The 25,708-nt window shown below is 35.3% G+C and overlaps 1 protein-coding gene across 2 annotated transcripts; it reads right to left on the bottom strand.

The window, feature by feature from the left end:
• Positions 1 to 131: 131 nt before the first annotated feature.
• On the bottom strand, positions 132 to 25,625 carry LOC110377026 (alpha-tocopherol transfer protein-like). Of its 2 annotated transcripts, XM_049843118.2 has the most exons (6): positions 25,207 to 25,625; positions 15,444 to 15,568; positions 5,201 to 5,297; positions 4,896 to 4,916; positions 4,317 to 4,458; positions 132 to 2,493 (listed from the first exon to the last, which is right to left on the bottom strand). In XM_049843118.2, exons 1-6 carry the CDS (start codon positions 25,497 to 25,499, stop codon positions 2,245 to 2,247), a joined length of 927 nt encoding a protein of 308 aa, XP_049699075.2. In that variant the 5' UTR covers positions 25,500 to 25,625; the 3' UTR covers positions 132 to 2,244. The 2 variants fall into 2 exon arrangements, with proteins under 2 accessions (XP_049699075.2, XP_021191382.2); XM_021335707.3 differs by lacking the exon at positions 4,896 to 4,916 and having other exon boundaries at positions 25,207 to 25,624.
• Between the last annotated feature and the right edge of the window lie 83 nt (positions 25,626 to 25,708).

Raw genomic sequence — 25,708 nt, 5'->3', positions numbered from 1 at the left:
ATGGCGCTAGTTGTTTCTATAGGAACGTAAATGACATCGAAATTTTTATTTTTAACCTTTTTCTTATTTTTTAAAAAATATTGTGTATCTATGTTTAGCTAGAGATAAATTTGAATTAAATAAAAAATACATTATACTGCATAAAAATATATTTCTAGTTCAAATCACAATTTCCGATTCTTGGAATCAACATAAAACATTTTTTCAATAACACAAGCATATCACAAACGTTGATAAGGAATTAAGTGGAATTTTCAACTAAAACTAGACTACTGTGCACATAAATACAAAACCTTAAGTACCTACGCTACCGCCACCTTACTTGCCTATTGTGACGCTAATTTTATAAGACATAGTTAAAATTTAGGTACAGAAGTCATCATGGAGAACACGTTTTAGTCAGGTCCCAATTATTTTGTCATGCTAAAGAGTATTTAGACAGCGTTTGATTTTTGAGCACACCAATTTGCCGTACATAATAATCAATTCTACAAGTTATGAGTTAAATTACAATTTATATAATCTTCAATCATGAAAAACAACAAAAATGCGAGTAATGTTAATGATTAACCTTTCAGTTAATGTGACCCTAGCGCATTTGAATATTTATACATAATTGAGCGTCATTTGTTTATGTATGGACGTTGACAATGACTGGTAGTCTAATATTCACAGAACTACATTTAAAAGATAGGTATCAGATAGAAGTAGGTAAATATCAGAGTTAATATAATTATACATAAAATTTTTCTAGATTACGATGGATTATGCTGAACATAAACAAATCAATCATTCATTATTAGATCTCCTTTTATATAATAACAGTAATCTGTTACTTGAATATCTTATCGATGGTTTTAAAACTTGTTTTCTTTTAATAGCACATTCAAATCTCACATACCAACGATTTATTTATAGTTTTTAATTAGCATAAATTCCTATTCATTTTCACATAATTCAAATTTTCTTTGATAAGGATTTATTTTCGCACGTATTTTCTGCAACAGCTTTTTCTTATAGACCTTGGATTCAATGGGATTGTTACAGTAAAATATTAAATAAACTTCCAAAGGGTGGTAATACCGCTAAGTCGCGCATTGTTGTTTTTTTTTTTTATTAAAATCCATTTTTACTTCAAACATTACACACAATCAAAAAATGTACACTAGGTAAGTCATTTAAAGCAGTTGGTTACAATGTAATAATAGCTTATAAGATTAATTAATTCATATCATGTGAGATAACTTGTCATTTTTATTTTATATCAAAGATTGTTGGAAAGCCTAATTAATCCATTATGTCTATCACTTATCGTTCTCAATATTTTACATATTAATCCAACACGATTGTCGCAAAATATTTCCGTACCCGCAGGTAATATTATTTAAGTGCTATGACCAGAAAACAAGTTATTTGACCTTTTTGGTAAATTATTCTGAAGAATTTACTTTATTTTTACAGATCATAATAATCATAAACAGCGTATAACGTAATGTGCCGATTTATATTTGGATTATATATAGAGTTCAACTTTAGGTACATACATAAAGCGGATTATACATAAATATGTAGACGTACATTTTACAACAATTATTTACGTTAAAATATCATGCCATGTTTTGGCTTATATTAAGCTTAAGCTTAAAAAACTTCTGTCACCTCCAAACCTTCACTTTCTAACAACAAAATCATTTTTCTAATAAAACAACATTGTATTTCTTTTAACAATTATCAAACTTTTTTTATGTACAACAACAATTATAACCACTTTTTTATATTCTCACATACTCTCTAAATGTTTCGTGTGCAATTTATTTGATAGGTCCAATCAGCACTATCTATACTTCTTATCTATTGTAATTATAGATTTATAATTGACAATATTTTGTAGTACACGTTGCTGAAATCGTATGGAACTTTTTTCTGATATAAATAAAGAGGATTACTCCAATCATTCGACACCGCTATCATATTTTATTAATTCCCAATTTAAGTAACACTTAAATGCATATTGTACTAAATTAACATACCATTTGAGAACTAAAACCGGCTATTATAATGAAAAAGGTAACTATTTTTGAACATTCCACATTTGTAGAAAAAATATTCTAGAAACGTGTAATTTATATGCAGGTTATAAGTACTCATGCGGCCTGTCCATCGCCAAAAAGTCTACATTATTAAAAGATACAGCATTTACCTTCACTTTTCATTATAATACCAGTACCACTTCTCTCTGACGCCTTAATCAATGTCCAAGTTTTTGAAGGCTTTTTCCATGGCTTTCTCTCGTTTCTTGTCAGGTAAAGCTGCGATTCTCTGCTCCTCCTCAGCTTTGAAGTAAGGTTCCAGGAGTTGGAGCTGCTGCATGCACTTCTTGTGTAGGGTCTGGGTGTCAGGGAGGGTACCGCCGTAGTCGGGAGGAAGTGCTGACCGCGGCACAACTGTTTCGTAAAACTTCTCAAGATCCTCGTTCTTGTTGTGGAATTTGAGCTGGAAATAAATAGATAGGAGTTTTTATTAATATGACTAAATAACAAGAAGTATTTTATAATATTCTAAAATTAAATTAACTTTATCTTAATGGCTTGATACGAGTTACAAAATTAGATTGAACGGCGTTAATTTTTAATAGTGTCATTAATCAAGTTAATATTCTTACAACATTTTCTAATTGACATCCGTTAAAACCATAGCGCTTTTTTTATTGAGCCTTTTAATAATCCTGATATAGCAACCATATATCCATAATATGCAAATGATGCAACTTGTATTTCCTTGACCCAGACCCAAGTTGTACAGAACTATCGATTAATTCTTAAAACTGGTTTGATTAAATCCAGTATTGTATAGTATATATCCAGTATATTATGGCGAGGCTGTGAAAATGTCAAAGGCAAGTCACCTTGTTGAAAAAAGTTTTTAAAACCAGACTGATATAATTTTATATCAGCGAACCGGTAGCCGGCACATTTTACTTTTATTTTTTCAAGCACAAGTTCAATGTCAACTTTGTTAATCAGTCAAACATGAATAATTAAAAGAGTATAGTTGTTTAGTTTAGGTATGCGTATTGAATACTTAAAATTATTTGAATGTGCAATAAAAGTTGAAACTGTGGAAATTCGAAAAGCACCTAACTTACAAAATGTAGGGCATTCTAAAATAGTCTTTATTTCTAATAGAGCAGGTTTATAACCAGCTTGTTATATATTGAGTAGGCAATAAGAGGAAAATTGAATTAAAATTGATTTTATGCACTTGTATGGTGAGATGTGAGACTATATTACATGCTGGGTAAACGTGAAAGATTTTTCCACAAGTTGGAATGGCTGCCTTGTTCGTTATGTTTTTTTAGTGATATAAAACTTTTTAAACGCTATAGCTGGGAAAAGACTAAACAGGTGATGATGTTAAAATAAAACTTAATAATATGTTAGGTGTCTTGCATTGAATTGTTTCTTATTAGAGATTTAATTACTGCCTGTGCGTTTTTCCTGAGAACGATTTTTTTTAACATCATTGTTAGTCTTTTTATAAATTAATGCGTACGTCAACTCGAAGTATAAAACTCAGAGTATTGTAGGCCAACTTATTTCAATCCAGAAAGTTAAACAGACATGTTCTAAAAATAAAAATCAAGTTGTAGGTATATGACATGTCAAGGCTATATGCCCGATGGCCAAGTTCAAAGCAAACACTGATGTAGTGTTAGATCAAACATTAGTAAGATTATGTACTAAGGCTGTACCTACTCATATACACAATTATGCGCAATTCCATATTGCGATTTATTACGAGGTAAAACCGTGACTTGTTTTCTATAGCCCACTTAGAAAATGTGAACTTGTCAGTCAACTTTGCACGTTGATCAGTTGACCAGTTTCTGTCACCCACGCAAAATATATAATCGTGGAGAAGATTTTTACCCAGATATAAGACGAATGCATGAAATAACATCATCTCCCGAGCTGAGAGCATGAAAAAGCCAGCACTTTATCTTTCTTTCCTTCTATCTTTGGAATCCCAAAGATTTCTATCTTTGGAATCCCAAAGATAGACCAATCGGTTGTCGTGTCCAATTACCGTGACTGAGTTTTACAGATGATCAAATTAACTTGGTGCATGCAGAAAATAACGATAAATTAATCTTCAACCTCGAATTAAGTTAATGCGAATATGGTTATTAAATCCATATTTTTATTGTTTTCTTTCTACATTATGTCCTCAAATATTAACTTGCCTTGAAAAATTTACCTGGTCCTATAACTTGGCCTCAAAATGTTATGTTCAAAAAAACAAAAAAAAGAACTTACCATATCAAAGAACTTCTTGTCCATAAAAGGCCTAATGAGCACCATTAATTTGTCTAACACTGGTTCAGTGTTCAGTACGTGTATCGCACGCATGCGAACTGGCATCGCTTCTTGTACATACTGGAAGAATTTCCGAAGAGTCCTGAAAATGTTCCAATTTTTTATGTGATTTTTTTGAATGTTTAGAATTTTTGGCTTGTGTACCTACTTCTGAATATAGTATATTGGTTGAAGTATGTTTCTGGCAATTAACATTACACAGAACTAGTAATGATGGATGGGCTTTAAAATCCTGCTTTATAATAGGCAAGACGATTTGAATTCCTTTTCGAGAGATTTGAATTCTTTTTATTTGTTTTTATTTTTTTAATATCTATCGAGATAGATATTCAAAGTTGTAGACACACCAATAGATTTCTACTTACGACAGTTAACTTACATACATATATGGTTTATGCTACTGGTAACCTAGCATGTATCTCAAAAAATTTTTTTGAAACATATGAAAAATAATGCCATTAATTTGTGTTATAGGTACATTCAAGCGAAAATGAGACATTTATTATGCACGTCTATTACCTTTGTCTATCCTTTTGAAAGCTATGAAAATATAAATATATATACTATCATAACATTTATATTATAGAGTTCATACTATCATTGTTTTTGCAGCTGTGAATCCATTACTTTAAGATGCCAGAGAGAACTATCAACATAATGTATTAAACAATAGTAACTGGGAACCAGAGTTTCAGAGCAAATATTAGATTCTCCTGAAGCTACAATTAATAACGAAAGAACAGGAAAAACTGCATATTAAAGTAAATGCCTAAATATTCATAATGGATCCACGTTACAAAATGAAATAAAATATTGATACTTACGATAAGCTAACTTTTGTGAGATGTCCAAACTTAACTCCGCGCATGTCGAAAAGGAACATATAACCTGGCTGAGGTCCTCTTTTGGTGAGACATAAGTCTGAAAAACAAATAAAAAGATATTATTAATTGGTGGTTTACAAAGTTCGTTATCAAAATAAAAATATACCAAAATGGTAGTTTTTTTATAACTGGGATCATTGATTTTCGCGGTTTCCTTTCGTCTCAAGGCCATCAGACAAGATTCTAATAACAGCCTATTCAGGATTTTTATAATGTTTACATATCTAATAAGAATACCAATGTTCATAGGAGTGTCTTGATTTAAATATAAGCTGAATCCGCTTTGCAAACTTGATCTTAGATTTGCGTCATTAGATAATAAATATTTGTTACCGTACGGTTGTTTAACTTGTTTGCACTTTGAATAGCCGTTTTTCTTTTAAACCACATGTGTGTATGTAAGTATGAAAATAATAAAGTTATTGTATGTTTTATTAATTGTTTAGGTGTCAATCAATATTGTAGGTAGGTATATTAACTGGTATCGATAAAAAAAGTCGGGGATTGTGAGCGAGCGAGTGCCCAATGGCTGAAATAGCAGCCATCCTGGTGGCAGTGTTACATACCTACTCAGTATTCCATGTCCTGTTGTGGCAGTGCTTGGGTATACTGACTTTATTAAGTAGACTTTATTATTAAAGTAAAACATTCCTGTCTCTACATTGCCTATGTTAAGGTCACATCAGCCCTGTGATTGCAAGCTTAACTAGCTTGAATGCGGTTCATCGCACACAAATATGACGTCATTCGTGGATTCCAATGCAACTGCTACCTACGTCATAATGGGCGGGAAAACTCCGCTATTTTTAGAGGGAAAACATCTGGCCGTAGCGGGTGAACCTTTGTTCTAATCTATAGGTACATTATTAATATTATAAAGCTGAAGAAAACTCTTCAGCTTTATTTACTTGACCGGGCTAATCTCAGGTCGAGTTTTAAAAATACTTTCTGTTTTAGATAGCCCTTTGGATCGAGGAATATTATCCTATCTACAAGTAGGTAATACGACAGTTCTGTCAGTCTGTCACAGCCTTTTTATCGTCCCACTGCTGGGCACAGGCCTCCTCTCACACGGAGAAGGATTGAGCGTTAATCACCACGCTTGCTCAATGCGGGTTGGTGATTTCAGACTACGGCTAAGAACTCACGGAGCGATTTTGAACCGTGCCCGCCGCGGTGGCGGAACTGCGTTTTTAATTTCAAACTCACGAGACCGGTTATTTGCGCGGTTACACAGCCGTCGCGGTTGAGATTATCGCCCGCAAATGTGGCGGCCAATGATCGCAAGACGCAAGACGGGCAGCCTCTGCGCTACTGCGATCGCCGGCCAATCGACCGCGGAGCGCGCGGGCGCAACCCGCCGAGGCTGCGGGTGACCGCGGCCCGCGCGATTCTACTAGTTGCCCGCCGGTGCAGCGGGACCCGCAAACAAACGCGCAGACTGCGGGCGTAAAACGCGTCGTGAAATGTGCTTTAATTTTTTACATGTATATCTGCATTCTACAGAAGCTACGGGCCCGCAGCCGCGGCGGTCGCGGCTGAAAATCGCTTCGTGAGTTCTTAGCCTATATAGTCAAGGTTTCCTCAAGATGTTTTCCTTCACCTTTTTATCAGCCATTGGTGTCCAAGATATACTTAGAAAATACATACAAACTTAGAAAAGTTGCATTGGTACATGCCTGACCTGGGATCGAACCCGCGCCCTCATACTTGAGAGGTTGGCCCTTTACCCACTAGTTTGGATTATTAGTCTTTCAGGTAAAGGAACTTTTATCTATTATTTATTAAATTTTCATGCCAGCCTCATTATTTTATAGAATTACTTTTTATTCCGGCACCTAATCCCAAATAAAGACCGCGACTAACTAGGTACAGTACAGTTACATACGCATAAAAACTGCGCAGCAAAATCTAATAAAAGCACATACATACATAATGAAAAAAAAAAACCGGCAGACAGAAAACGTAGGAAAACACTCAGGCATCCTAAAAAAATAATCGTAAAAGTTAGGTTCATCTCCGACAAGACTTTGTACCTACGTAGTTCTGACGTCATGTTTTTATTTCATACAATCAATACGAAGCGACCCGGGTAGTCTGCAGTCTGACTACCCGGTTATAGCTTGGTTTTATGTACTCTTTAAGTACCTACTAGGATGTTCTTTACGATGATACCTCTACGTAGGTATCTACTGAGCTCATTAGTAGGACTTGAAAGATGAGAATAATTTAAGGTTTGTAATTTAAATGTAGTAACATTTTCTGAAGGGATGACTTTCAGGCTCTATCCACCATATTATACTTACAAAAAAATAATTTTGGTTAACGTCATACACATGATAATTGGTAAGCTGATATTTTACAGACTGCAAGTATGAATGTTAATTTTAGACAAATTGGGGGCTGGAAAAGTCATAATAGGTAAACTTATAGTTTCAGATTCATTATCGCGTTTATATATTTCAAAATTTTGCCACATCTATACTAATATTATAAAGCTGAAGAGTTTGTTTGTTTGAACGCGCTAATCTCAGGAACTACTGGTCCGATTTGAACAATTATTTCGGTGTTAGATAGCCCATTTATCGAGGAAGGCTATAGGCTACTTTTTATCCGGGTACATGCAGAGGTTCCCACGGTATGCGGGTGAAACCGCTGACAGAAGCTAGTATTACATATCGACGAGAAAAGACATCAACGAATTTAAGGATGTAAAACACTTCCTCCATGATATCAGACTAGTTGCCGGTTTGTGAGAAATTCTTAATCATATTAGCAAATCTAAACGACCACTTATCAATTAGCTTTCCCTTACAAATGAAAAGATACACCACCAATAAGGATGCTCAGAAACCGGAGTAAAGACCGAATTCTCTCAAGTGTTTTCCTCCAGTAGGTACACTGGGGAATTAGCGAAAAACAAAACTGCATTTATGTTTACAATAAACATACAAACTACATAACAACTTAACCTCTATCTCACCTGTACTATTTCAAACAATAAAATTACTTGATCTAACTAATAATTATACCACGTTAACATTCACAGGTTATAAGATGGTCAACCTAGTCAATTACACTTGATTATGTAAACGTTTACGCTTAACCTAGGGGTATTTTTAACGTATACATACATAAGTGGCCATTTACGTTGTTATTTTCTTAAAGAATGTTGTTCGATCATTTATCGTAGGTCCGTAAATAGTACCTTTGTAAATATACTAGTAAATATACTTCTGAGCATAGAAACATATTTAAACGTACACAAGAGATAAAAAAAATCCAGATATACAGTATTTCTTCATTTACAACTCCTTAATTAGCATAATTCCCATAAAAAGAAACCTAAAGATTAAAGATTTTCTGTCGCCTTAGGCATGCCGTGAACCCTTGTTCGTGTTTTTCGTAGATGCATACAAAATTGATCGTCCGTGCCAACATAAGTACGGTGAATTTTCCGTAGATTTTCACGGCAAAAACGAGCTCGTACAAGAGCTCTAAGCTCTTATTTCCAATCATCCCTTTTCGTCAATATTGTCCCGCTAATATACCTCTATACTTCGGCCTCAATATACCCATATTTGAAACCCTCTAACTAGACCAGAGCTAATAGTTATTTAATCGATAAGTACAAAATAGTAGGCTATTGAGTATCGAGCATTAATCCGTCTGCAATGCGTGGCTATTACGCCAATTTCCCCCGGCGGCCATTCTCGGTAGTAGCACAGATTATACGCTAGATACCACAGACTAAATAATTGGAAGTTACATACTACGTTACAGACTAAACTGTCGATAGATACTACCACGGATTACTTAATTGTTGCTGGTACTACGCTTTATAATTAGACGTGCCTACAGGTACTATTTAATCAGTCAACATCAATGCTAGGTATTCCGAAGGCGGCTAGAGGCTGATTTCAATAACACCCTTGATCTGCTTACTATAGATAGGAATTTCTCTTACCCCTATGAAACTCAAATTCAAACTCAAAATTCTACCTCTATTTGTACTAAGCAGGCTTCAGATAGACCGATATTGTTAGCAGAATGATAGCATGATAGATGAATTTCGCTGGTTGGGAAAATATCCTAAATCAATGCCATTATCTCCTATATAAATTATGCCTTTCCCTTGAACTTGCAGGCCAGGAACATTGAACAACTGCGAATAGTCGTTAGACTGTGGCATACTGGCCTATGATAAGGCCAGCACTAAATACCTACCTACTGCATTGTAAACTTATGTTTGTGGAAAGCCTGTGTTTATAGACCTTTGTACTGGCTTTACTGTAATTACGAGCTGGTATTGCAATATGTAATAAGTACTACATTTCCATTCAAAGGAAATATTAATAAATATGTAGATACTAGCCGTTTTACCGCGGTTTCACCCACTTCCCGTAAGAACTACTGCCGGTACCGGGATAAAATATAGCCTATGTTACTTGCAGATAATGTAGCTTTCTAACCATGAAAGAATGTTTAAAATCGGTCCAGTAATTTTTGAGTTTATCCATTACAAACAACCAAAAAAAAAATTCCTCTTTATATAAGTAAGTATAGGTTTCCATTGAGTTATTAATATGTAAGTATTTATTTTTCCATGTACCATACATATTTACAAGTACACGATTATGTTAGCAGATTGCCACGAGCTGTTTGAGCGTTGTGGGCTTTCATAGCAATTGGATAAGTCACGTAATCCCATCACGCAGGGATGCAGAACCTTTATTGACTTACGTACCAAATTCTTTTAAAAATGCAATCAAATTATGGAGTGCCTTCAAACAAATCATCAAAAAGCGAATTGACCATTTTAAGTAAATATTTCGCCATTGAAACTCTTTATAGGCACTCTTTTATCGGATATAGACCCGATAAGGAAGAAAAAGTAGGAAGCTAGGAAGTAATTCTCTCTTGATCGCGAAACAACTAGCTGTACATAAGTTCAACTGCAATCACTTAGATATTTAAAAAATTGCGTGCCCAAATTATTGGCCTGCGTGCCACTGGTTCACCAACCAAAAATCATCAAATGACCCCTGGGTGGGTTTAGCAGCGGTGAGGGAGTGTCAGACTTTTACTGACTAAAAATCCATCGTGTTCTTTCGTAGGCCTTTTATGTACCAGAGCCGCGGTAACTCTTTCGAACAATCCCGCAGCCCCGGATTGGTTCACCAACCCTGCGATAAGGCTTGTAGATCTCTAAAACGTATAGATAGGGAACTCCCCACATATCTGTCTGTAGGTATCATCTCTTTCAGTTGCTTTCGAGCGTGAAATTTGGGGCTCAATTTACGCTTCAGTAAGCAAACGCTATGTGTTTCTCTGTTTCATATGGAACGTTTGTTTAGGCCCCAGACTGGTGCCTAGGTAGTGTTGTTTTTTTAATTCAAGATTGCCTCTGAAAAGGTTCGATGGAATTTTTTTATTAAAAACTTATTGGATAAACCAGCCAATTGGTTGATGTGGTTGCTTACTACTTCGGCAACCATTCTGGCATCAATTAATATAAAATGTTTTTTTTTTCGCTTCAACTTACTTGAAATTTTCTTGTGTATTTAACTTAAAAGCTTATATATGCTCGATAACCTTAGTTGTCACTGCTTGATTATGTACTAAATACATAAAAACAATAATACAGTAATCGAGTACTAGGTTAAAAGTATCAAAACTGGTCTACCTTGACGGTTCTCATACAATTTGCGAGAAGGGATCGTTTCGCAAGACGCGAAGGATTATGTAGGTCGTGTTACTCACAAAACTTTACTTTTTACCAAGTAGGTAAACAATGCCTGTTCTAGACTTTATCGATTTCTATGATAATGAGACTGAACTGAGAAGATTCTAGCTGATTCTGGCGGTATCGGATAAAATATCGTCATGTCACCCGAGGTTAGTAGCTTTCTACTTCCCGCAGGATACAATACAAAGCCCTCATGTTATCCTGATATATGTATGTATAAGCTATATTACTGGTAAGTATCATCAGAAATCTATCGGGGAATTTTGCGTGAAAGTGGAACAAACATCCATGCATACAAAACTGTCGCGACTATAATATTAATCGGAAGGATTTTATTTGCATTGAGTTATATGAATACTATCTTCGATAATGAAAATGCAAGAAGTAATTATCAAACACACGTGTCTACCTAATTAATTAATGAATTCTTTCATATGTCACGCCGAAATCAAGACAAAACATCGTGAGCTATATTTATCTATACATTGTTTTCATACCACAACCGATTAATGTTTTAATCCGTGTCATATCTTAAATAATTAGATACAAAGTTATCAGAGTTTAACAATTGAATACTTGCTGCAAAATTGGGTTTCAAAAAAAGCTGACAGTATTTCCTTCTTTCGGTATTTTTTCTGACCTATTGCGAATTGATAGAAGTCATTTAAATTGTAACACTCCCATTAGGTTAGGTAGATAGATATTATAAATGCGAAAGAAACTCTGTCTGTCTGTCTTCCGCGATTTGCAGCTAAAACTTGTGGGTTTTCGGAGCATAGGTGTTCTGTCAAAGGTTACTTTTTACCCAATTATGAGAAGTAGCACCTCCAGTAAGCAAGTGGAACCTTGGAGAACATCTAAGTAGTCAGATATAAAGGCGGTTTCTTTAAAAAGTTTGCTTTCAACGTTTTTCAGCTTAATATTGATGAAGCGTGAAATATGATATGACGTGAAAAGGATTTACTGTGAATTTCATTATCTCTGTGATTTATGATGAGGCTACAGGATTTAGAGAGTCTCAAAAAAAGTAATTCTTTTTCTGTGTTAAAAGAGATGAGTCTGTTCAAAATTGATTAAAATTCAGCCAAGTATTTATGCTAAGTATAGTTATCGGCACGAATCTTGAGCCTGACCTACATCTGCGCAGAAGTGATTTATTAGCAAAGAACCAATCCTGAGTGACGGCTATGACGCGATGCACTGCGGGCCAATCACCGCTTTAGCCCGCCCTCGCGCCTCACTTCATACCACAAAAGGGACCCAATAAATTACTTCTGCGTAGGTGAAGGTCAGAGCTCAAGATTCGTGCCGATAACTATACTTGTAGTACTACCTATAAGCTTAGTAGTAGGGTGAATTTCCAAAGAAAATAAATGCCATTATTTGTTTAGCATTTCTCCATACTTATTTAGAACCTATCAACACCAGTGTTGCCAGATGATGATCTAGCATTCTCCCCAAATCTCACCCAAAATCCCCCCAAAATGTTAGTGTTTTGAGAGAAAACCCCCCCAGTAATTAGAAAAATATTTATTTAAATACAATAATTTATAATAATTTTGCAATCGCTTCCATTACTGGATCAGCATCCTCACTTGCGTCGTCGGCTGCAGTTCCATACATTTTCTGCGAGTTAAATCTCTTGAGCATCTTTGAAGTTACTTTAAAATTAACACATCCTCAATCAATCGCAACTTGCGAGAAAGTTCTTTCCACAACAGCGTTAGAAAAAGGCAACGACAAAATTCCTAATGTCAATTTGCTTATATGTCCGTAAGTTTTATCACCAACTGCATTTTTGTGTGTGGTTCTATGGTGGAATCAAATGAAGTAGTAAGTAATTTGGTCGCGTTCAGTCATAAAAATTTTCCGAAAAATCCTCCAACTCCCTCCAAGCCAATTTTTAATCCCCCCGCTGATCCCCCCAAAGGATTGTTCCCCCCAAAAAATCCCCCGTGGGCAGAAAATACCCCCAAATTTGGGGGGAATCCCCCCAATCTGGCATCACTGAATCAACACTTATTCGCGTCACCGCAAGATTTCCCACCAACGATTTTAATAAAAAACGTGACAAGTTTTTTTTTTATTATTGTTGAAATTTAGCTACACAACTTAACCTTCAGAATTTTGAATAAAATAATAGGAAGTCTGAATTACTAAATTCGAGTTTTTGCTATATCTAGATCAAAACGGTTGGTATTTAAATTGAATTATTTCGCAATTTGCAAAACTAAGCTGATATGGCAGGACTCTAAAGTTTTTAATAATTAAATTAAAATATATATGTATACATATTATTATTATTGAAACACATTTTTTTTCTATTCTACTTCAATATAATATTTATTTTGCATATTTGCAGTAATGACCCTAATATTTACATAAATGCATACTTTTTTTTATTTAAGCTACTTAATTATAATGTTTCCAAAGAACGCTTTTGATCCTAATTACACAGTCAAACCAATTCAATATTTACTATGTGTTTATTCTTCGTAATTATAAAGAAACATATATATGTAATAAACATAATACACATAAAAAAATATATATATATATATACATACAAATATAAATGTCATTCATGATGATAAATAGTAATCCCTTACTCGTCTCTTGAATGCACCCAACGATGGGCTTTCGCGTATTGAGTGTGGAAGGGAATTCCACAGTCTCACAGCACGAACAGTGAACGATCCATCATAGCGGCTCGTAGTGTGGGAAGGGATACGAAGAAGGAGAGATGAGGAAGTGCGACAAGGTTTGCCTCTGGGAACAAGAAACTCAAAACGTTCCCGAAGATATCTTGGTGAGAGGGGATTATAGAGAACAGAGAAGAGAAAAGAAAGAATGTGAGCATCTCGACGCCGCCGAATAGGCAACCACTTCAACTGACTTCGAAATTCCGACACGTGGTCGTACTTCCTGAGCCCAAAAATGAAGCGGATGCACAGATTCTGCAGACGTTCGAGCTTGTCTAGAAGTTCCTCAGTCGCATCAAGGAAACAGACATCAGCGTAATCTAGTAGTGGGAGAAGAAGCGACTGAGCGAGAGTAATTTTGGTTGAAAAAGGCAGGAACTTTTGGAGCCGTTTAAGAGACTGAAACGTGCAAAATACCCTCCTGCTTACTTCCAAGTTCAAAGTATGTTTCTAAACCTACAGAATCGCAGTTACTTTTTTCATCCGGTTCACAGTAAAGATATAATACAAAATTGAATATATCAGAAAAGTAAACCCAAGGCTAATACTTAAAAAATACTATCATTACACAAAAATAAAAAAATCTCTTTCCAAACGTAATTTCTTTCCCCTGGGCTCCAAAGATCGATTGCAAATATTCGAAAACCAATCATGGACACTGCGATTTCGCTTTCCAAAACTGGTCACAGGGCCATTCGAGGTTGCAACGTACTACATCGTAGTAAGTAAGCTGTGGTAGACCATTTTCAAACTTCTCACGTATTCAAATCATAAGAAAGAAGTTCAAAAGATTACAAAATCTTCAGTATAAGTTTTCCTCTTCCACAACAATGTTTGAATCTTTAAATAAGACCTCCTATAGGCTCTATAGGCTTTTATAATCTACTATGGGTTGAAGATCAATGACACAAAAGAGATCACTATACAATTACGCAAAGGACATTGCAAAACAAATCGAAATTGTCTTATGTCGTAACTGCCACAAGGCTAATGTTATCTGTACAAGATGATTAAAATATGTGTCATATATTGATGAACAGTATATGTTTTTGTATTAACTGGCAATGACACCACGACCTTTTGACAATGCACTATTTTATTTGGTCAAAGAAAGATCTGTTTCTAAAATAGCTTCAATAAACTGATTGTATGATTTGATACTTGCTCTGGAAATAATCTATCAATAAACATTTAACATTTATAGATAGAATGTTAAAAACTTTTTTACTTTCTTATAAAATTAATATCCTATAAATGCCCTTACAAAAATTTGAACAAGCGGCGCTTATCTGCTAACGAAACGACTGCGAAAATCTTCAAGAGGTCAATAGCTGTTGAAAGATTAGGACCCGACCGAGGAGAGATTACGAGAGCACTCGCAATTAACTTTAAGAGGCTTTGAAAAATAAATCCCTTCAGTTTGTAGAAAGGGGATAGCAAAAAAAATGTAGTTTAAAAAACAAAAAATCACGCTTTTCAAATTCAAATATTTTATTTCGGCTTTCTCCATATGTATGATTTTAGCACGCACATTTTTTTTTATTAATTGGATTTGTAATGACGTTTCTTAGCTAGTCATGTCTTGTCATCAGAACTCAGAGCGTGTGCAAAATTTCATCCTAATCGAAGACCGGGAAGTGGGACAGATTAAGGTTCCAAGATTTTTTTACATACATACATACTTCTGTAGTTACAAGTGAAGCTAATATAAGCGTGTTAATTAGCCACTTACCAACAGTCATAAAGAGCAGTTTGCAGCCAGCTTCCAGGTTGTACCTTGAGGGTTCAGTCTCGTGGAGCCGGTGGTAGATGATGTCGTAACCCTGACATGACTTGCCCGGGAGAACGGAGAATTCCCTGGGGAAAGGAAAATGAAATTAAGAACATTATAAAATAGTTATTATGCCAACTTATGCAGTTGTAGTTTGGATCATCTATATTACAGAACTAGCCGTGTTCCGCGGTTTCAGCTGCGTCTCGTGGTGGGATGAAGTATAGCCTATTTTACTCGGGAAGAGTGCAGCTTTCCTACAGTAATAGATTTTTTTAAATCGGTCCAGTAGTTTTTGAGTTTATCCATTACAAATAAAAATACAAATTTTTCCGCTTCTTAATATTAGTATAGACTATCTAGCACTGTTTTCGTCATACAACACCAACTTAAAAAATTAACACACAAATATTAAGTTTGCTAACTCTGGCCTTGACTGGCGTACTTTAGGCACTATAAACGCTGGAAGTAAATTCCATTCCGAGGGTCTTCATAATAAATAAGCAAAGTGCCGCGACTGGCAGTGGAATGCCAGCCATGATGATATGAATACCATGAGAAAGCCTGTGTGACGCTAAATATACTTCTTACTGAAAGTTATGCCGTAAACCGAATAAATAAATGGAAATAGAAGTCTAAATACTTATAAATTTATGCTAAATGATACCGAAAGCATGTCGGAACTCATCATCATCTGCCTAGGCTTTTCCCAACTATGAATTTTGGGGTCAGCTACCAGTCAAACCGGATAGCTGAATACCAGTATTTTCCAAGGAGCGAATGCCTATCTGACCTCCTGAAACTAAGAACTTACATTTACTTTGTACAAGTGTCTTAGCAATTACATATTCTTTTTACTATTCGTCTACAAAAGACCCGAGAGGCATAGCTACCGCTCTCAAATAACCTTCAGAATAAGAGCGCTTTAAGTGGTCCGAAAAGGTACTTAAATCGAGGCCTACACTGGTGCCAAAAGCAGGTGCCTACGAAAAATATTGGACACAAGCCTTGGCAAATGAAAAATGGGGAAAATGCTTGCTTGTAGGTACAAATGAACAGGGATTTTAGGCTTATATTCGCGAGGCCAGCCAAATGTTTTTATGTAAAATTTAAATTCAATTTTCAGTTTTCTGTGCCGTTAACTTCGCGGCTATTGAACAGGTTTTCTTTTCAGTGTGCAAACTTTATTATATTTATAATAGAAAATTGGATGAAAAAATATTGCTGTTTCACAATTGCCATTTAGAATAACTCATGGATTTACTATTGAATACATTTTCAATTTGCATATTTCTTTAAGCGTGTAAGCCGTTTTACAGTGAAATCATAGCATTCAAACAAATGTTTATTTACAATATTAAGTAAGAGTTAAGCTTGTCATGGTGAATCTAGATATGTGTTCAATATAAATGTATGATTGTGATTAGCGATAGGTTTTTCCGTCCTTCTATCAATAACGTATAAATAATTATTTATAATTTCCATCATACGTTGAATTGACATTTCCATTTTATAGGGTGCTTTTATAGCAAGAATCGTAGGCACGTGTAGTAAACTAGTTTATGACAACAGTTCTGGGCGATTATATTATAAAAAGGTCCATAAAATGCAAGTAGTTCTTATTACTTTGTATAAAATAATCAGTTTCTTATGTGAAATGGGTATCATCAAATGACCTCTCCCGCCATCTAAATCCCTTAATGTACCAGGGCCGCGGTAACAGTCGAACAATCCCGAAGCCCCAGCAGGCGTAATCACTACGGTTATATTATTTTCTTATATTCTTTATAATACTATGCTTCTAATTTGTGGGGACTCTAATAATCCTACTGCATTCAAGCTCGTTCTTACTAACTTTGTATCAAAACAAAACGAGTGTGTTTGCCAACTAGACATGAAAACATGCGTCATACATCTAACCTCTAAGGAGAAAAATTAACGCTCATTACGCATTTCAATCAATTTCAATATCAAGGCTATGTGTACTCACAATATTATTGTAATAACGATAATTATTAACGCTGGTTTGAATCTGCAAATTAAACGGTTTCTTAACTTGTTTAGAATATGCATTTTAATTGCGACCGAAATGTGTGCATCCTGCATCAATATTTCCGCTTGGGTACTGCCCGTTTATTTCAAAATGACTTAATTATAACAAATAAGTGTGTTTTTTTTTATATTTTGTTTATTTTCATGCTTACTGTACCCGTACATTTTGGCAGTAATAAATAATTCATCGAAATCGAAGTAAATATATTTACCGCTATTCCCGATTTGCTTACTATAGATATAGTTTTGATATTAGCTCCATACAAGTAATGTTAAGTTAGCATAACAAAAGATAGATATAAAATATAATATGTATAGGAACGGCAGTAAGAGACTAAATCAGGTAGACGAGTGAAAACTAATTTTAGCCAGTCACTTTGTCTCAGTTACATAGCATAACCGACTAACCTATTTAGGTACAGACGGCGTCTTACAAAGTTAATATTTCACGCGCTACCCAACAGAAAGGGCAGACAACTTCCATTAAAACTTTAGGTATTACTTTGAGAAGAAAATAAACGGAACTATAAAGAATAATGTAACGATACGTATTTTCGCAAGTCTCGAGCAATAACCAGGAGAAATATTAAGGTGTACAATGTGTACATGGGCAGTATAGGTAAATCGCTATCTGTCTAGCCTTTTGCCAATTATGTGCAGCTAAGAACCAGAGATTTACATGGAGCGACTGCCTTTCTGACCCACAATCCATATCCCTTGGTTCCCAATGATATCCATTGTCAAGACTACCCTGATCAACTCGTGCCACTGTTACTAAGCTCTTCTTTCTCCACTGGCTCCACAACCTGAACTTAAATAGTACAATAGGAAAGTAGGTATATGTCACACATTTTCCCAGAAACTGCTGGGGCCTTATGTACATAATGGACTTAAATAGAACAGCAGGAAATTATATGCCACATTTTACCAGGAACTCCTACCTGCTTGAAGACTTTCCTAAGAACTCCATGATAAATCAATAAATGAAAGGAGTCATGTACCTAAAATAATTACCTCCGTTTTTCTATATGCTACTATATCATATGTACTTTCAGATCTGAACCAGCGATGAGCAACAAAGCATGTTTTTGTAAATTAATTTAAAGGTAAAGTTAATATATCAACTTCTGACATGAAAACATTCAGGAAATTAATGTGTCCAATGGGACACTCCAGTACGTGGACTATGACCGAATTTAATAAATCTTGTTCAAGTTTATTTGGGACGAGCTAAAATATTATACCTTTCTGCTTTATGATAGGTTCAAAAACTGTAATTTAATACTGAACTAGGGTTTTCTAGTAGTTTTGGAGTTATAAGACACATAATATCTTGACTGATTAGAACCACGCGATTAAAAACTTATTACCATCACCAATGGGACCTTTTTTGATAACTCGTCACCATTGCTCTGAGATGGTCAACGAAATCACATGAAACCAACCAAAATAATCGACTACCCGCCATCTGGCTTTCTGAATCTGACATTTACAAACGTAGACTACAAACGATTCTTAATAGGACCAGTAACGGTACATTAACCACCTACAAACCTCCAAGTATCCGAGATTACCGAACAGCCGTTTAGTCAAAGGGCCTTTGACTGTAATCCCTAGGGGATTCAGAAGGTTAGTTTCGACATGTACAACGACAATGCGCCAGTGACCTGATTAGGTGTCATTACATTGCTTCTAACTAGGTCCTACAACGCGCAGTTTTAATGGATCAATAGATTTCATGGGGGTATTGGCGACAACGAAGTCTGGCTCGTGGAGGTCAAAGGGCAAAGGACTGCGATTCTGCAAAAAATTTACAAGATTACAGTAAAAGCGAATTAACTATTATAGTAATCTGTTGTAGAAGAGCAAAATTCAGAAGAAAGCAAATTCAAGCTAGTAAAAGCAAATGAAAGCATATGCAATTATGAAGAACAAAACGAACCCTCGACGGAGGGCGTGCAGATAGGCCAATTAAAGGAATTGGATTCATATCTAATTGGAGTCACGTGGCGGTAGGCAGTGTAAAGCACTGTATAACAAGTTAACCTTTTGTTGCGAACGCAGAAATCTTTGAACCTAATGTAGTAAGGCCCAGTAAAGGATAAATGCATATTTTGAAAGAAAACAGTAAACGTAATTGCCTTTTTGGACCACATGGTGAGTTATCCACTCTCTAGTCTCTCTTACGCAAAAGTTACCCGACTTCGAGTAATATACCTCTAGATTAGGAATATTTTAACCTGAACGTTAAGGCCCATCACGGATAAGCCCATGAATAAACAAACAGCTTATCTCTGTTTAGTTTTTTCCGACTGTCACTCAAGACCCTTTTTATCAGGGCCTACAGTCGTAGCGGTACCTATAAAGTTAAAAATGTCAAATAATTCAGGTCTTCCGTTTCGTACACGCTGAAAAAGTTACCTCGAGGCGACGCAATAAAAAGTTCAGATTTACTCGCATTTGGAAAGTGTTTTAACACGTGATGTCAATGTTAAAGTCTGTATCAGCATATTTATATTATACAGTAGCTGACGGGTTAAATCGATTTACAATCTATTGTAAACTTTTGTACGAGTGTGCGAATTCATTGTGAACCAAGATGTCGTTTCAATCGCTTGCTTGTACTTTTTGTCACAAAGATTGTAATCCAGAAGAAATGCTAACGACGGTTTTTTGTAACCATTGTGATGAAAGGAGGTTAATGCTTTTCCGCGTGTGTACATTTGATTCGATTGATGTGGAAATACAAATTGATTTTGTATTGACATCGATATGTATGTATCCTCATTGCGACAGAAAGGAAACAACTATTGAAGCTTGGAAGTTCTCAGTCTGTCTCCTGTAAACAAGAAAACGAACCAACTATTTTGGGGGTTCAGAATTGTGCAAAGTTTTGCGAATTTAGACAAGAATTTACCTCGAACTACAGGACGGTCAGTCCTAAGCAAATATAGTTAAAATAATAAAAGGTATTGCGACCTTTGATCCGCTAAAACATGTCTTCTATATTTAGAATTAATTAGGTGGACCCTTCGTAAGCCGGCCGTGACATATCTGATATACAACGACTTACTAAACATACCCCTCATTAAATCCTGACAAATATAGGCAAGTATTAAGACCTCAGATTTTTGCGTTGTGCTAAAAGCTTTTGACATACTCATTCTGGTAATATCTTCTTGTTTGTCTACCTATTTACGTCCATGACATCTATTGTAAAAGAAATAATGTCTTACATGTCTGTTTAGAGTCTTTAAAACATCCAGGGGCCCGATTCTCCTAATTTTACTTAAGCGACCTTCGATTGACGTTCGACTCGATTCGACTGAGATCCAATCCCGACTCGATTACGATTGAAGCGTATGTGGCATTCCGCTATTTTTTCTCTGAAATAAACGTTTTTATCCTTTTCTGTCATTCAATAATGATTTAATTTTTTAATGATTTACGATTGCAAAATGATTGTACAGCAAACTACCGTATAGACCAAAATCATCAAAATAGCAGACCAATCGCACACCAATCAAATGTCAATCGAATACGATTGGTCTTTTATTAGTAGCAGAATGCCCGATATGGTTAAAACTGCTATTACGATCATATTGCGATTCGATTTCTATTCGATTTTGACATTATTAACTTAGGAGAATCAGGGCCCAGATACTATTTACACCTAACTAAACATCCATTCTTCAATCTTTGTATGGTCTCACAACAACTAAGTTTATGTTATTAATATCTCTTCGTATGGTTTCGAAACACACAGGTATCTCACAGATCAAACAATTTTGAATGCAGTGACAACAAATATCAGAAAATGGCCGCGAACTTTGCCCTTTAGGCGCCCGTGGACCGTTTGATATGAAAGTTAGATTTTACGGTCCGCTCTGAGTTTCTGCATAAATGTTTTATGGCTAAGGTATTTTTAACAGCACGTTTCCTTCAGAGAAGGATGGATGAATATGGGAGAGGGCTTTGCCAAGCAGTGTAATGTAAGTGCCCATGGCTGGCAGATCAGGTCCAAATATCGCCTGAATCTTAACCCTTAACTTAATTTTCTGCATTTATCAACTGTGTTCTTCTCACATGAGACAAAATGTCAATTGTTTTCCTCCAACAAGTTATAGGAAATGAAAGTTTTTAATTACTTCCTACTTTTTTAATGGCAACATCTACATGGCCTTTTACTGAGCAATTAAGTAATATTCTCGCTACAAATGTTACGAAATGTGTCACTTATGACTTGGAAATGATGTCGTTTATAATTGTGGAGTTTTTAACACGTTAATTAGGAGAAAGTGCAAAATACTTCAATGTTACTGCTTAAAAGTCTTGCAGCCCAAAATGGCTCTATCATTTGCTGACGCCAATAACAAAGTCTGCAATTTTTAGACAGTTAGACAGTTTTATAATTTTAACCATGAAGAAAACACTTAGCCAATTAAAACATCTGAATTGAAAACTTCCTCTTTTTCTTAGAAGTTGGTAGAAAAATCTCAGCTCTACTTAAATAAAACTATAGAAACTGAAAACATCTTTAACCAAAACTGCAAAGAAAGCCACACTAATTAGACATTACTTAACCTACATCCAGACTTTCGCATAATTAAGACATTAATGAAGAAACGTGAGCATTCGTCGTGTCGCCCGCCACAGGATCGATAAGTGTTACAAAATAGACACGGGCTGCCCGTTGCCTAGAGACCAATCTTATTTCCACTCTGCTCTTTAGTGGCCTTCAAAAGGGATTTTCTCCTCAATAAATGCTAATTAACTATTTGAATAATTCTCAGAAATTAACAGTTTGGTAAATTACAGGGTGTAGGTGTGTGGTATGTACTTGTGAGAGAGGTCGTCTCAACATTTTGGGGTTGCGAAAGAGTCTAATCTATGCTGTTTTAGATTCGATACTACGAATAGGGGTTTGTGAGTTATCTTGTAGTCAAGTTTTTTTTGGAATAACCGTTCTAAAAATCCTTCTCCGGTTTCAGATGCGGAGAATAATAAAACGGCTAAGGTACCTATACTACATGCAAAATGGGATTTAAACCATTTCGGTTTCCAACTACCTACGTTTTAAATAAGTAATTTGGATTTACATGACAATAGAATATGAAGGTATGGTAAATGGTAACATTTACTTATTTTGTAAAAAAAAGCAAAATAAGCATAAAATAAAATTCTCTTTCTGTACCTAAGTCCCTATTAGCCATTGAAAGGAAAAAAGGCGGCATGGAAACCCCGATTTCCCAGTAATCCTTCAAACGGCATTGAAAACCGCTAATATGCCATTTGCCTGACAATATTACCATCAACGTGGAATCCGATCAAAAGGTCTAAGAGCCAAACAAAATATACAAATAAATTCAAGAGCCTTTTACAGACCTATTTCGTTTCAGAGCAAATAATGTCAGCTTACGAATTTACCAGGAATTTGATTAAACGTTTGATGTTCTTCAAAGAATGTTATTGGGAGCGTGACTTTCAACCATCTTTGAGATCCAACGAATTGACGAAACGACGGAAAGGGAGCTTTCGTGTCCAGTTCTTGTAACCGCTAGTTTTATTTTACCCCTAAAAGCTTTTGAAGGACGGGTGTAAAAATCCTGCCCATTACCATCCAACGTTATTGTGCCAATAAAAGGTAAAAATCGTACCTTTGCCGTCCAGCTTTAAATCTATCCCATTACCTTTTTAATGGTCGATTTCTGAGCAGCCTTATCTATACATATAACCACCGATAAAGGTGGTCAGTTCGACTATAAAAACTTATTACGCTCGCTGATACTACTGAACTGTAATCCTTCCACCTAGTTCTTTAAAATTACGGCATTTTAAAGTCTGTGGTGGCGCATTAAACGATACATTTCTATTGTCAATTCTTACATGATGATGATGATGTCCTCCTAGCCGATTATCAGCCACGGCGGCTGTTCTCATATAAGGATATTGGCCAACTGCGCAGGAATGCATGTACACTATCATTCTTACATACATACGTCATAACATAGCGGAAAGTCGCATTTCTATAGTCGCTTTGTTTCTCCTATCGACTATTGATAACACCTGCAGTTAGGAGCAGGGTCCAATAAAAATAATTGGCTGTACAAAAAAGGATGGCTTTATGGCTCATTGTTTTCTTCATCACGCATTATGAAGAAAGTTTCTGCTAAGGACTTGGGTAATTGTAACACCATGATTATTTAAATGGGAGGAAGTAATCATGGTGGATTAACTATTGTTTTTGCTCAACCTTATATGGAGACAATTCATATGAAAGGCTTATAGTTCAAGATATGGAAGTGATACACGGCATCTTACATGACATCTTTGGCAAACGAAAAATGTTGGTTGTCATGTTTCTAGACACAATCTTCTTAACATTAAAAAAATACAGGCTTAACTTGAACTGTGAAGATCTTTTAAGCACGCTTAGTTAGTAGCATACCCATGGTTGGACAGGTAACTGGTTAATTACCACTAAAATTATTATAATATGTAGTGTAGTGCCAGAAAAAAACCAGGATCTATTTAACCAGTCATAATATGAATTTAAAATGTTCTTTAACATAATTTATGGTACCCAAATGTGGTTTTGAAGGCTAATCAAAATATGAATAATGTATTAAAATTACCAGTTGAGATGTTACCAAGATATTATTAATGCTTATCTTATAATGTTACAATTCATAATAAATTTGTATTTTTATTCCTGGTAAAACAGCTCTTTGAAACAAGATTTTATTAAATTATTGGAACATATGTACATATCTGTTAAATCTGTAGCTACCCAGGATATACTTTAGTTTCCTGAACTGACTATCCCATACCTTCACAATTCACTCAGTCTATGAATAGGACATATTGAGTAGCCATATTTGGTGATTCAGAGATACTCTTAACTAGAAGTGTCCTGCAATTTTACGCTTTGATACCAGGCAAAAAGGAACCATCTTTTATCTGTGTCTACTGGAGTATCTGCGAATCACATGACATTAAAAGCATCAGATAGGGCAATCGCTCCTTGTAAAGCACTGATACTCAGCTACATCCGGTTAGACTGGAAGCAGACCCCAACATAGTTGGGAAAAGGGCAAGGAGGTTGAGGATGACATGACATTAAAATTAGTCCAGCAGTTTTGTAACTAGAACCGATTATAATATTGGTAAGGATGATTTGCAACTGATATAGGCAATTTGGATAATAGGTAGACTGTCTTAAATATGATAAGGTTGTGTATATTGATATATTTTTTTTAATATTTGTGTCATGCTCACATATTGTAATGTTAGTACACATAATAGTACTGAATTGGAACCCTGCATGTATTTATTGAATCAACATTTTCATAATAAACAGATAAGTTCAAATTTTATAATGCTTTTCACATTTGAATGGTGTAATAAATCATGGCCAGAGGTCATACACAATTTTATTCTTTATCACTCTAAAAAAATTATAAATTGCTCTGACTATTTTCAGTCATGCTTGCAGCTAAGTACATATTTCACAAAGAATTCATTACTTTGTGAATGAAAACAAAGAAAATTAAATTTTCTTTACACAAACAGATAAATTCTAACATTTATTAGGCAAGTTTCATGTTTTAAAAAGTCGAATGAGACAAAATATAGACACTGCATTATTAAATTAATAGAAAATGGTACTCACAGCACTTCTGCGCTTTGCTTTAACTCGTCAGTCTTCAAGATTCGGTTGTCAAACAGTTCCGGCCCATTTTTCCTGCATGAGTAATATTTCTCTATGCACGCCTTCGTCTTATCCATGTCCCCATAACAAGCATTATAGAACAACACTAATTGTTTATCCGACAGATCCTTAGGCACATATTTTGATTTATCCAGTTTCTGTGTCCAGCTACGTAACTCATTGATATCATCCTGTGAGAATTTATCCATAGCTGCTGTGGCCTCATTGTAGTCGAACTCTAAATCCACAGACATCTTTACGTTTTTATTTATCTATTTTTATCGTAAATTGTATACGGATTTGTTTATATTCAACATACACCCAACCTCGAACGCGATAAATTGACAACTAATGAAAAAAAACAATTAATCCAACTGATAGATGTCGCTGGTATTGCCAGTTTTCAAAACATATTTCTACCAAGAACCAAGTGTATTGTGTTCAAAAGGCGTAGATATATTTT

The sequence above is a fragment of the Helicoverpa armigera genome, chromosome 22 (assembly GCF_030705265.1).
Source record: "Helicoverpa armigera isolate CAAS_96S chromosome 22, ASM3070526v1, whole genome shotgun sequence".
NCBI lineage: Eukaryota > Metazoa > Arthropoda > Insecta > Lepidoptera > Noctuidae > Helicoverpa > Helicoverpa armigera.
This window is presented reverse-complemented; position numbering and strand designations above follow the sequence as displayed.